At 25.6% G+C, this 12,432-nt stretch overlaps 2 protein-coding genes across 5 annotated transcripts in view; one reads left to right on the top strand and one right to left on the bottom strand.

Moving 5' to 3' along the window:
• Positions 1-465, top strand: part of LOC135927554 (symplekin-like) — a 24,939-nt gene extending 24,474 nt beyond the window's left edge. For both annotated transcript variants that reach the window (XM_065463611.1, XM_065463612.1), the window contains 2 exons: positions 45-221; positions 265-465. In XM_065463611.1, the coding sequence (XP_065319683.1) occupies positions 45-221; positions 265-393 (306 nt within the window). In that variant the 3' untranslated portion in view covers positions 394-465. The remainder of the gene's footprint in view (positions 1-44; positions 222-264) is intronic.
• On the bottom strand, positions 434-12,432 carry LOC135927555 (developmentally-regulated GTP-binding protein 1-like). 3 transcript variants are annotated; one of them, XM_065463615.1, is made up of 2 exons: positions 12,412-12,432; positions 434-1,610 (listed from the first exon to the last, which is right to left on the bottom strand). In XM_065463615.1, the coding sequence occupies exon 2, from the start codon at positions 1,606-1,608 to the stop codon at positions 499-501; it is 1,110 nt and encodes a 369-aa protein (XP_065319687.1). In that variant the 5' UTR covers positions 1,609-1,610; positions 12,412-12,432; the 3' UTR covers positions 434-498. The 3 variants fall into 3 exon arrangements, with proteins under 3 accessions (XP_065319687.1, XP_065319685.1, XP_065319686.1); XM_065463613.1 differs by lacking the exon at positions 12,412-12,432 and adding an exon at positions 12,240-12,370; XM_065463614.1 differs by lacking the exon at positions 12,412-12,432 and adding an exon at positions 12,102-12,183.

Raw genomic sequence — 12,432 nt, 5'->3', positions numbered from 1 at the left:
TTCTATATATTCTAAACTATATTATAATTTTATATAAAAAAAAGATATGGAAGCAAAAGCAAGCTTGGTTAGGTTTTATCAAATGTTGTCAAAAAATAATGCCACAGTCTCTACCAATCTTAATCCTCTTGCCGATTAAGGAGTTAAAAGACTTATTTATGTTGGCTCCCGATCTCAAAGAAACATTATTAGATTATATAAATAAAATGTCGCCAGAAAAGGTAATGCGATTCTTTGTTTAAATTTAACACTTTTTTTAAACAGAAAACTGATAAAGTAAAAGAAATTATAAACGATATACTAAAAACGGAGCATGTTTGTGACATTGCTGTTGATAGCATACCAATTGGCGAAGAAAATATTACCGAGAACGTTGATTTTAATGATATATAAAATTGCTTTTATTTATGTATAAATAAATATTTTGAACCTAAATATGCTGCCAAGTATTTCAACATTATAAATATTTTTTTATTTAAAAAATATATCTATCACAATTCAAACACGTTTTATAATTTGAATAACATCTTCATCATTTAATACATGTTCTTTACCTACTTTTTGTGGATTATGTTTTACCGAACTACCCCACACTAATGCATATTTTAGGTGTGTTAATATGGATTTATGTATGTTATTGCAAAAATCTTCTACACTTTTTGACCTTTGTTTTAATATAACGGGTGAATCATAATCTGGGATTTGGCCTTTAGGTTTTGTATAAACTCTTACTAAATTCATATAATCCCACATTGTTTCTAATAATTCATCGAAATTCCATCTTAAATGGGCAGAAATGGGGACGCAATGGGGCAATTCTGTTATTATATCTAATTCTTCCAGCGATATTTCATCTATCTTGTTTAAAACGTATAAGCAAGGAATGTAAACGCGATTACCCTCAATAACATCAATCAAATCATCTGCTGTAACGTCACCCTTGAGCGTAATATCAGCATTGTGTATCTTATATTCAGCTAAAATCGTTTTAGCTTGATCTATATCTAATTCCGATTGAGCGACCACCGCGTTGTAATTTAAACCACCGCCACCCTTATCTTTTCTTTTAAATACTATTGGAGGACGGGATTTGTTTAAACGAATTCCAAATCCTTCGAGTTCTTTTTCTAACAAGAGTTTGTGTTTTAAAGGTTTGGTAACATCAAGTATCATTAGGATCAAATCGCAAGTCCGAGCTACAGCTATGACTTGTCTGCCTCTACCTTTCCCATCTTTTGCACCTTCAATGATACCAGGCAAGTCTAATAGTTGGATCCTTGCGCCTTTATATTTTACAACGCCTGGAACGGTTGTCAACGTGGTAAATTCATAGGCGGCAACTTCAGAATACACACCAGCTAAATTAGATAAAAGTGTACTTTTACCCACAGATGGAAATCCGACAAATCCTACTCTCGAATCTCCTGTTTTAGCGACGTCAAAACCCTCTCCTGCCCCGGATCCACCGCCTCCTTTTGGTGTTATCAATTCTCTTCTTAACTTAGCTAGGCGTGCCTTCAAAGTTCCTAAATGTGCCATCGTCGCTTTATTCTTCTGAGTACGAGCCATCTCGGCTTCAATTTCAGATATCCTTTCTAATACACCCATATCTAAAAATTAAATAAATATAAACTACATTTCAAAAAACGCCTTTAAATCTGAGATACACCGATATCACTGAACTTATATTTAAAGATGTACATCATAACAACAAATATTTATTTTAATTTATCATTTTTAAATACTATTCTGCCTCTATGAAAAATAATTTTTATATGAACAGTTACTCTTTACAAAATATCTGAAATTCGAATAAAAAAAATTATTCTTAACATTTTAAAAATTTAATTCATTTTTAACGCAATTTAAAAAATATATATAAACTAACAATTTTAAAACTCAATGCTTAATAACAAACAATTCTTTCAATTGAATAAGTAGTTTTTGGAATATTTTTTTTCATATTCGTTTTAAGATTATTTTGGTAAAAATAAAATCATGTATATCTAATGTATAAATTTTTATTATAAAAGGTAAATCTAAATATTTTTTTTATTCTAAACTAGTTTATTCTAATGGTCAGAAAACCTTTTACTTTTTTAATTTTCTGTATTTTTTTTAAAAAAAAGATTTATTTGCCCAAAATTTTGAGCAAAAATTATTTGATGATGAAGATTTTTTTTAAAGATCTAAAAAAATTTTAATTTCAATATGAAAGATTTTTATGGATAAAATCACATAAGATTTACTTCTAAAATATCTTTTGCAAAAAAGATTTGGAATTTTAGGCAAAATTTTATTAATACTGTTAACTATTAAGCATTCTCAAAAAATCTTTATTTTAAAAAATCCTTAGAGGTCTAAAATCTTTATAGATTTTTATTATAATCTATAATTCAACAAGAAATGTGCAGGAAACAGCTAAGCTTAACATATTTCTGTCCTTGTCATCAAAAAAAATTATTTTCTTGACAGATCTAATTATTTTTCAGCCTGTTAGCTTAGGTTTTCAAAATATTCAAAATAATTTTGGTCCATGTTTAAATAATTCTTTAATTGTTACAATTTAAATTTAATAAACTTGTCCTGGTTTAAAAAAAAATTGGTTTAGAACCTTTGTTTTTTTTATTTAGTTCTAGCCGTTTTTAAAATATTATTTTACTAGTTGATCCAGAAATTTTACTGATCCGATCTCATATTCATATAAAACTGATCTTATATACAATCCAATATTAAATTTATTTTTATTTTCCATCTTTTTCAAACCAAGATCATGAAAAAATTCTATGGGCCTGAGTATTAAACTATTTATATCTAAAACGAATTTTGTTATTCGTATTTTACGAATACGAATAACATAATTATTCGAAAATTAATTCGAAAAGAAAAATATATTATTCATAGAATAATTTTTTATCTATTATTCGATCGAATTATTCGACTAAAATAATTTATAGTATTAATAAATATTGGAAAATATTCATATAATTAGTAAGAATTTAAATTATTCTTATTTAATGAAATTTCCTAGTGGATTAATGAAGAAAAATTTTACATTTCTAAAATTGTTGTTAACGGCTGTTTTAATTCAAATAACTTCATAATACAAAATTTACTTCCAAAAATTGTTTTATGAAGGACGAATAAAGTATTTATTTATATATGCAATTTATAGCATATATACAATTATAATAAACTAGTAGCTATCCCGTCAAGAATGATAGGAGAACTAGATATTTTTCCTTCGTTTGATGATGGAGAAATCATAAATTTGACTTTTGGCTTATTTTACCATTTAATATGTAAAATATTGCTAGATGTGAGCTTTGCACACCTTATTTTAGATTTCATAGCTTTTTGACGATTTATTATTCCTTACAATTATTTGTTCATATACAAGGTACTAATACTCTATTAACGTTTTTTTATAATGAAAATTTAGTAACCATCTCATCAAAATAAATTTTGATTCACATCTCATAAGATAAGCAAATATCTAATTTATCCATCATGATTTACCAATCATTCTACGAACTAATGAATATTAGACTATACTATTTTAAGTTTATAAATATTGAGTTTATATTAATAACATTAACAATAATTAAATGTCAATATATATATATGTAAATTCTAAAATTAAAAACATGCTTTTTAATATAGATAAGAAAAATATATCATTAATTTTGGGATAATTTATAAATTTTATGATTCTGAGTAGTGTTTGAAATTAAAGATCGCCATTCAATCTCAGTAGAAATTTCTTATTGCCCAAATCAAATAATTTATATTTTACTATGAATCAAAATTCACTAAAATTTAGATTATCTCTAAAAATTATATTCTTGTTTATATTAAATAATTTTAAGAAAATGTTCGATGATCATAAAATAAAATATAATGTATCAATCAGTCAACCATTAATGGGTCATTCCATGTCAAATGAGCAAAAAAATCAAGATTTTCGGCCGACCCCTTTCAATTTTGATAAAAAGTTGTAGACTGGTTATATATGTTTTCATTAGATTAAACAAAATTTTAGCGCATTAGCAACTATATTAGCGGAGATAATCGGGGTTAAAGGTCCAAAAAACGCCTTTTTTTCCTTTTTACTGATGTTAAATAATTAATTTTTAATTTAAAACTAATTATGATCAAATATTGAATCTAATATCAATAGCTAAGTTAATAATTGATAATTATGGCGAAAACATCAAAAATAATTTTTTTTTAAATATGGGTCATCTTATGGTCAGTTGAAAATTTGAAATTAATATTTCGAAATGTATATGATCTCCGATTTTTAATTTTTTTAAGAAATATTATCCGTTTACTATTTTTTTAATAATTTCTTTAACAATTAGCATGGCTGGATATTTATTTAAAAAAATATTGCCATTTTTATACTTTAAAAAAATAGATGGCGCTATATATAATAGTTTTAATATGTTAAATTTCTTTTTTTTTTGATTATAAATATTTTAATGTATAATATATCCTAAAATTCGATCATATAACTTTGTAAACCTTATTCCCCTGAGATATTCGCAGGATAAAAAATTTTAATAATTTTTTTAATATTTCAATGTAAATTAAAATAATTAAAAAATCGGACTAGCACACGAACAAAAAAGCAGGATTAAAGGGGTGCAGGAAAATTATTAAGGGAAAAATCGAAAATCACATTAATTATTAGGCCTACCCCCAACCCTCCCCCCCCCCCCCCCAGACTAAATCATACTCATCAAGACCAATAATGTTATGAAATTGTCATTATCTTACATTATTAAAATAACCAGAGATAAAGATAATTTCAAAGATTTTGAAAATTTTTTTAAGCAATAAAAATAACAAAATTATAGTTCTGATGAAATAAGCCGACTCATGCCTGGAATAAAAGATTGTGTATCTGTTAAAGGCGAGAAAGAATCAGCAAAGATTTATATTAAATAATCTTAAAGAAATATTCAAGATGTTTAAGGAAGAATACCCAAGTATATCAATTGGATTCCCTAAATTTGCCGAACTTAGACCAAAAAACTGAATTTTAGTTGGATGGCACACACACTGTTTGTGTCTGCGCCATTCATCAGAATGTGAAATTAATGACAAATGTAATAGCTGAAATTACAGCAGGAGAAGATTACTGTATAAATTCTTATAACAAACTTTTGGCGCAAATTATTTGTAATCCATCTCAGCCAAAATGTTATTTAACAAATTGTGATCAATGCCCTTGTATAGAATCTCTTATGGGCCAATTATACGAATTGTTTCAGAGAAATCGTTTAGAATATGTCACGTTTAAACAATGGATCACGGTGGATAGAGCAAATCTTGAAACTATTATAAAGTCCATTGATGGTTTCATCGAATTCACTCGTTTATAGCTAAACACAAAGTTTTTTTGAAGAATTCCAAAGAAAATTTAAAAGATGAGGAATTTTTAACAATTCTAGATTATTCTGAAAATTATTCCCTTATTTTACAAGATAAAGTTCAGGGATTTCATTGGAACAATGTGCAGGCCACTATACATCCATTTGTAGCATATTATAAATCTGGAGAAGAATTAAAAAATATAAATTTTGTTATTTTGTCCGAATCATTAAGCCATAATACTAGTGCAGTCCACCTTTATCAAAAAAAATTCATTAAATTCTTAACAGCCAAATTTAATTCTAAACCAGAAAAAATAATATATTTTTCGGATGAAGCCGCGTCTCAATACAAGAATCGCAAAAATTTTCTGAACATATGCCTTCATAAATACGATTTTAATATTCCTGCCGAATGGCATTTCTTTGTCACTGCTCACGGCAAAAATGCATGTGACGGTATCGGAGGAACTGTCAAAAGATTAGTTGCCAGAGCTAGTCTTCAAAGGCCAAATAAAAATCAAATCCTAACCCCATTAGAATTATATAATTATGCTAAAGAAAATATTAATATTCAATTTGAATATGTATCCAATCAAGAATATATCGAAGAGGAATTAGCCCTTCGTAAAAGATTTAATTCTGCACTGCCCATACATGGGACCCAAAAAATTCACGGGATTATTCCCATTGATCAAAATAAACTAAAAACCAAAATATATTCTAATTCCAAAAAATATAATATAAAACAAGTTCCGTTTTTAAATGAGAAAATTATATTTTAAAATATTAATGGATATATAACATGTGTATATGATGATAAATGGTGGTTAGGATATATAATCGATAAAATTTATACAAATGAAGAAGTAAAAATCCGATTTTTGCACCCTTGTGGACCTTCAGCCTCATTTAAATTTCCTTTGAAAGATAATATTTTAGTGTTGCCTAAATCTCATATTCTCTCGCTGGTCAATCCTTCTACTCCCACCAGTCGAACATATATATTATCTCCTGAAGAATCTCACAAGCTAGCCAGGCTTTGTATTCCTTTAGATAAAGTAAGATTTAATTAATTTATAAACTATCTTAATTAGGTAAAATTTGTGAAGATTTTAAAAATTTATGATCTGAATTACAAATAAATATATATAATGCACATTGTAATCGATTTAGTATGATATATATACATTAAAATATTTTTAATCAATAAAAAAAATGAATTTTAACATATTAAAACTATTATATATAGCGCCATCTATTTTTTAAAAGTATAAAAATCGCAATATTTTTTTAAATAAATATCCAGCCATGCTAATTGTTGAAGAAATTATTAAAAAAATAGTAAACGGATAATATTTCTTAAAAAAATTAAAAATCGGAGATCATATACATTTCGAAATATTAATTTCAAGTTTTCAACTGACCATAAGATGACCCATATTTTATCAAAAATCAATTTTGATGTTTTAGCCATAATTATAAATTATTAACTTAGCTATTGATATTAGATTCAATATTTGATCATATTTAGTTTTAAATTAAAAACTAATTATTTAATATCAGTAAAAAGCAAAAAAAGACGTTTTTTGGACCTTTAACCCCGAATATCTCCGCTAATATAGTTTCTAATGCGCTAAAATTTTGTTTATAATCTAATGGGAACATATATAACCAGCCTACGAATTTTTATCGAAATCGAAAGGGGTCGGCCGAAAAGTGATTGATTTGACATGGAATGACCCTAATACAATCGAAAATGGACGTAATTTTTAAACAGAATGTCTTGCCAATTTTTAAAGTTTCCCAACTTTATAGGAATATTTTTTTAAAAAATGGTCTCCTATTTTCAAAATGGTAAGATCTAGAAATTTGGTTTTTTTTAATTAAATATCACACTGAAAATACTATATGAACCAATTTTCATATATTACAAAAATATAGTTTTCATGAAAATGGGAATATAATTTTTCTAGATGTGAACATAAAATAAAATTTCTAAATTTCATTTGGAATTTTATTCGTCTGGAGTAAAATAAAAATCAAATTCATATTTTATGTCCATATAAAATTAGCATTTTTCTTAAATTTGTCTCCAAAAATAAATTTTAACAGGTAATTTCTTAAATTTTATTTATCGGTTTTATAATTATATAACAAATAAATATAACATAACATAACATAATGTTTTTGGAAATTTAAAATGATAAATTTTATTTAAAATTATTTATCCTTTAAAAGATAATATATAAATTCTATCAGATTTTGGAAAAAAATAATTGACTTGAGGTTTTCGACCTTTTCCTTGATTATCAAGCAATTTTTACTAGTTGCAATACTTGGAATTATCTCTTATTATAATATTACTTTTTCTGGTTTTATGGATTTAGAGCTGTTTATGGAATGATTTGAAAAATATCGTCTTTATGATTCGTTTTATAAACTAAGGTCATAGGGTTACCTTGACTATATCAAATTTGTTTAATAGATGCATATGGAATTAGTTTAAAATATTTGGAACTTCTTGGATATTACAAAAAATCTTCAGGATTATTTAGGTGGTATACCTTAAATGGATTGGTTTATTCAAATTGGCAAAATAAATTTCAGTTTTAGAAAGGACCTATATAATAAAATTTTATTTGATATAATAAAAATAATTAACTCTTTCGATCTGACTATGTACGTAGTCGATTTCTTGTATACTAGAGTGACCCATTTCCGAGTATTTTTGTGTTATGCATAAATTGAAGAATGCTTCATCAAAAAATGGATCAAACTAAAGAAAATGTTGGAATTATGATTTTGCGGAATACATGAATCTGACCACAAAATAATTTCTTTAAGGAGGTAAATCTTCTAAAATTAGATTAAAATTTTTAAAGCTGATGTAATATCATTTGCACTCAGCTCTGACCTTATAGTACATGATCTTTTATTGATGTTACAATGGGCTATAAGATAGTAAGTGTTCGATTTACGCTTGCAAAAAAATGAGGATGTTTAAGTTTGGAAGGGCGTTAAAACTAACAATAGCAACCTCTTTGTTGGTATTCACTCAATCAGAATTTTTTTGCTTAGTTATATTTGGATAAAATTCAATATTAGACTGTTTAATTTTAAACTCCTCACATTAATCATACCTATCATTTTGGTTATGAATATATTAAAATCATAATCATATATTGTTCTATAAGCATGTTCTAAAACTGCGATATTTTTCACTCTGCATGTGTCTTTATATAAATCAAACATCATCTTCGTAATACCTTTCTTCATTACTAGGGATATATAATCATAGAGCTTATCTATCTTTTCTTCTTCAATTACTTGGGTCATTTTAAATGAAAAATATAATACAATATGAATTCTCAAAAAAAATTCAAAAAACATATTTTTAATGAATATAGCATAATTTAATGCTCAAAAATAATAAAAATTACCAAAAAAACATATTTTCAAAGGATAAAGCATAATATAATCGTCAAAAAAATAAAACGTTGGAGATAGAATAATTTGAAAATTCATCCTTTTTTGTTATAGAAAAATATAATCCTAAACATATTAAAACAATATTGGTGATAAAATGATCAAATGGTTATTTTTATCAATTCTATTGGTTGGATGGATATAGAATAATTCAATCCAACAAAACATGGCACATAGTATAATTTAATTCAATTTTTTGTTTGGATCGATAGTTCATTAAAATATAGCTTTTGCAGATGGACCTAGAATAGTATAATACTCAGGTGGCAAACTGTAAACTATGGGCAAAGCAAAAAATAATTTGAAATTCTGTTTTTCAGGACCAAGACAATATTTAGTGTATGGGCAATTCCACGTCAAATCGATCACGATTCGACCGACCCCTTTTAAAATTGTTAAAAATTTCTGGAATTATTTAGAAGGGTAAATAAATGAGAAAGCCGTTTATTTTAGCTCTCTAGCACACATGGTTCTCGAGATATAGGGGCTCATAGGTACAAAAAAGAGCCACTTTGGAATCTGTAAAATTTTTAAAAAGCTTATATCTCAAGAACTATTTATAGTAAAAAGATATATAATATATCATATTGTAGGTAAAAAAAATCTCTAAAAGGCTATCAAAAAATAATAAAAATTGGCGCCAATTTGAATCTTTAACTTCCGGTTTTTCTATAATGCTTTACCTGTATTTTTAAGCAAAAAAGGGAGTTTGTTTTCGAAATTTTTTTATTGCTTTTTATTTAGACACCTTTTATAAATATATATACGATGTCAAAACTTTGGCGACGCTATCGACTCCAAAAATTTAAAAAAATAATAGATGGCGCTTTATGAAATTACGGATTTTGGTTAAAATTTTGCTGCAAACTTATCAATAAACGGATATTTTCACTTTTTATACTAAAAATATTTTAAATTTCTATTAAATATACTAAATAAATTGAGGGGCAGTGTGGGTAAATGCCCATTAGACACTTAATAATGTAATATATTTCCAATAATAAAATCTTTCGTATAATTTTTTTATTATTCATTCATATTAATAATATAGAAATAGAGATAGACAATCATATTCATTCCATAATTTAAAATTTGTGAAATGTTATATTTAATATTTGCGATTCTGTTGAATTAGAATAAAATTTTGTTTCAATTTTATCCTGAGAAAATGGGAGATTCCCCAATTGATTGTAGGGATATATTAATGTTTTCAATTGCCTCTTGATTAACTATATGAGGAGGAGAATCAATATCATTGTCATTATAAGGAAGCTTTGCTAATTTTTGTCGGCATGAAGAGCATATTAGCATATTTAAATTGATTGGTAAATTTTTTTTGGTCATCCAAGGTTGAATCTTTCTTAGATTCTTGCAATAATATGCGTGTTTTTGTAAATTAAATGGGTTACAACATCTTGATATTTTAATATTTGGTATATCCATCTTTTATATAGAATAAAATTTTATTTAATTTGAACCTAGAATATGGCTTGTTTAAAATTAATCTGATCGGAAAAAAAATTATATTAAACAGAAAGAGATTGTTTTAAACTTTTAATTTTTTAAAATATTATTATCGTAAAATATAATCGATAATATGTCTAATATAAATTCTTTTTTAATGCAGCTGTTATACATTATCGTGCCAAAAAGTCATTCGCTATTATAGTAGTAAAGCAGAGATCTAAAATATGTAAAAAATTTAAGGATGGTGGGGGGGGGGGAGCAGAACTGGAAAATTTTATCGCATTTCTTATAAACTTATAAATATTTTCATTTTTAGAAATAATATTTTTTAAAACATTAGCGCCATCTATTTTTTTTACGATTTTTGATAAAAATGTATATTTTGGAAGAGTCGATAGCATCGCCAAGGTTTTGACATCATACATATATTTATAAAAGGTGTCTAAATAAAAAGCAATAAAAAAATTTCGAAAACAAACTCCCTTTTTTGCTTAAAAATACAGGTAAAGCATTATAGGTAAACCGGAAGTTAAAGACTCAAATTGGCTCCAATTTTTATTTTATTTTGATAGTCCTTTAGAGATTTTTTTTTACCTACAATATGATATATTATATATCTTTTTACTATAAATAGTTCTTGAGATATAAGCATTTTAAAAATTTTACAGATTCCAAATTGGCTCTTTTTTGTACCTATAAGCCCCTATATCTCAAGAACCAGGTGTGCTGGCGAGCTAAAATAAACGGCTTTCTCTTTTATTTCCCCTTCTAAATAATTCCAGAAATTTTTAACAATTTTAAAAGGGGTCGGTCAAAAATGGGCCTTTTTTGATCGATTTGACATGGAATGGCCCATATCGTGAATGATTAAATATATTTTGTTTTTTTATTTGCCCAAAGTTATCTTATTTAAAATATGTGGAATGTATAAAATTGAATTTTGGTTCCTTTTATTCATTATTATTGTTAAAGACTTTTGAAAAGTAACTAGTTATAACATCTACAAGGGTAATATCACAATATAATATTTATTTCCATCAAAAAAATATAAGAAATAATATAATATTTATTTTTCATAAAAATTTAAAATTAATAAATTTATTTGACTTAAAAATATGCTTTCTTAGACTAAAAAACATTCTATAAAGTATTCGATTTAAATAAGACATTGTAATTTTAATTTTGGAAATCATATAAATAGGTTACGTAATCAGCAAATTCTGGCAGACTCCAAAATGGCTTGACCATTTTTACGAGTAAGCCCAATTAGGCTTAGCCTAAAAATCAGAGAAACCTAATTAAATTTAACCTATTAGACATAGCCTAAATAATTAGACTCAGCCTAAAAATTTGCTATGCCTAATTAGGAGGCAAGATTTTTAGCTGATTATGTAACTACATATAAATATAAAGAATATATATTAATATATTTTAAAAAATAACAATTTTTTTAAAAGAGTTATATTTTGGAGTATAGCATTTCGTTATTTTTTCACAAAAATGTAATTATATAAATTTAAAAATATTAATCATAAAATAACCAAAATCAATAATATCAGATTGGATTGGTTTTTTTAAAAAAATATCAGCCTATTCCAATTTTTTTAAATCTACCTTGATCTGATATTAAATCTCAGCTAAGTCCTACATTTTAATCCTGTTAAGAATATATAGTACTTAAAAAACTTCAAAAAGAAGAGGCTATAATTTTATTATTTATAATAACACTTGTTAAACTGTATCTAATATATATTTAAAAAGTCATACTATTATGTAAGGAATTTAAATTATTGTGTATGTTTATATATACTTATATAAAGCTACAATCTTATATATTTAAACAAAAAACATTTATATCTATTGGTTAGTTAATGGTAAGCATAATATAATTTATATGAATCTTACCTGTGCTAGTATAAAAAAAGAAAGTTATGATTGACTGGTAAGTAACTAATTGAGTCATAAAATGTTTTATCTCAGTTATATTTAAATTTGAGGTGAGGTAAAAAAAATATTAGCTTGATTTCTTATCTACATACAAAACATAAATAAATGAAAAAGTTTAAATATAGAACACTTTTTTGTTTGCCTGAATATT

The sequence above is a fragment of the Gordionus sp. m RMFG-2023 genome, chromosome 3, assembly GCF_954871325.1.
Source record: "Gordionus sp. m RMFG-2023 chromosome 3, tfGorSpeb1-WG-v2, whole genome shotgun sequence".
NCBI lineage: Eukaryota > Metazoa > Nematomorpha > Gordioida > Chordodea > Parachordodidae > Gordionus > Gordionus sp. m RMFG-2023.
This window is presented reverse-complemented; position numbering and strand designations above follow the sequence as displayed.

Excerpts from the sequence above, each read along its gene's own strand:
- LOC135927555 (XM_065463613.1), bottom strand. The coding sequence starts at position 12,297 with ATGACTCAATTAGTTACTTACCAGTCAATCATAACTTTCTTTTTTTAT. Across the intron at positions 1,611-12,239 it reads CTTTTTTTATACTAGCACAG|ATATGGGTGTATTAGAAAGG; the intron begins GTAAGATTCATA and ends TTTAATTTTTAG.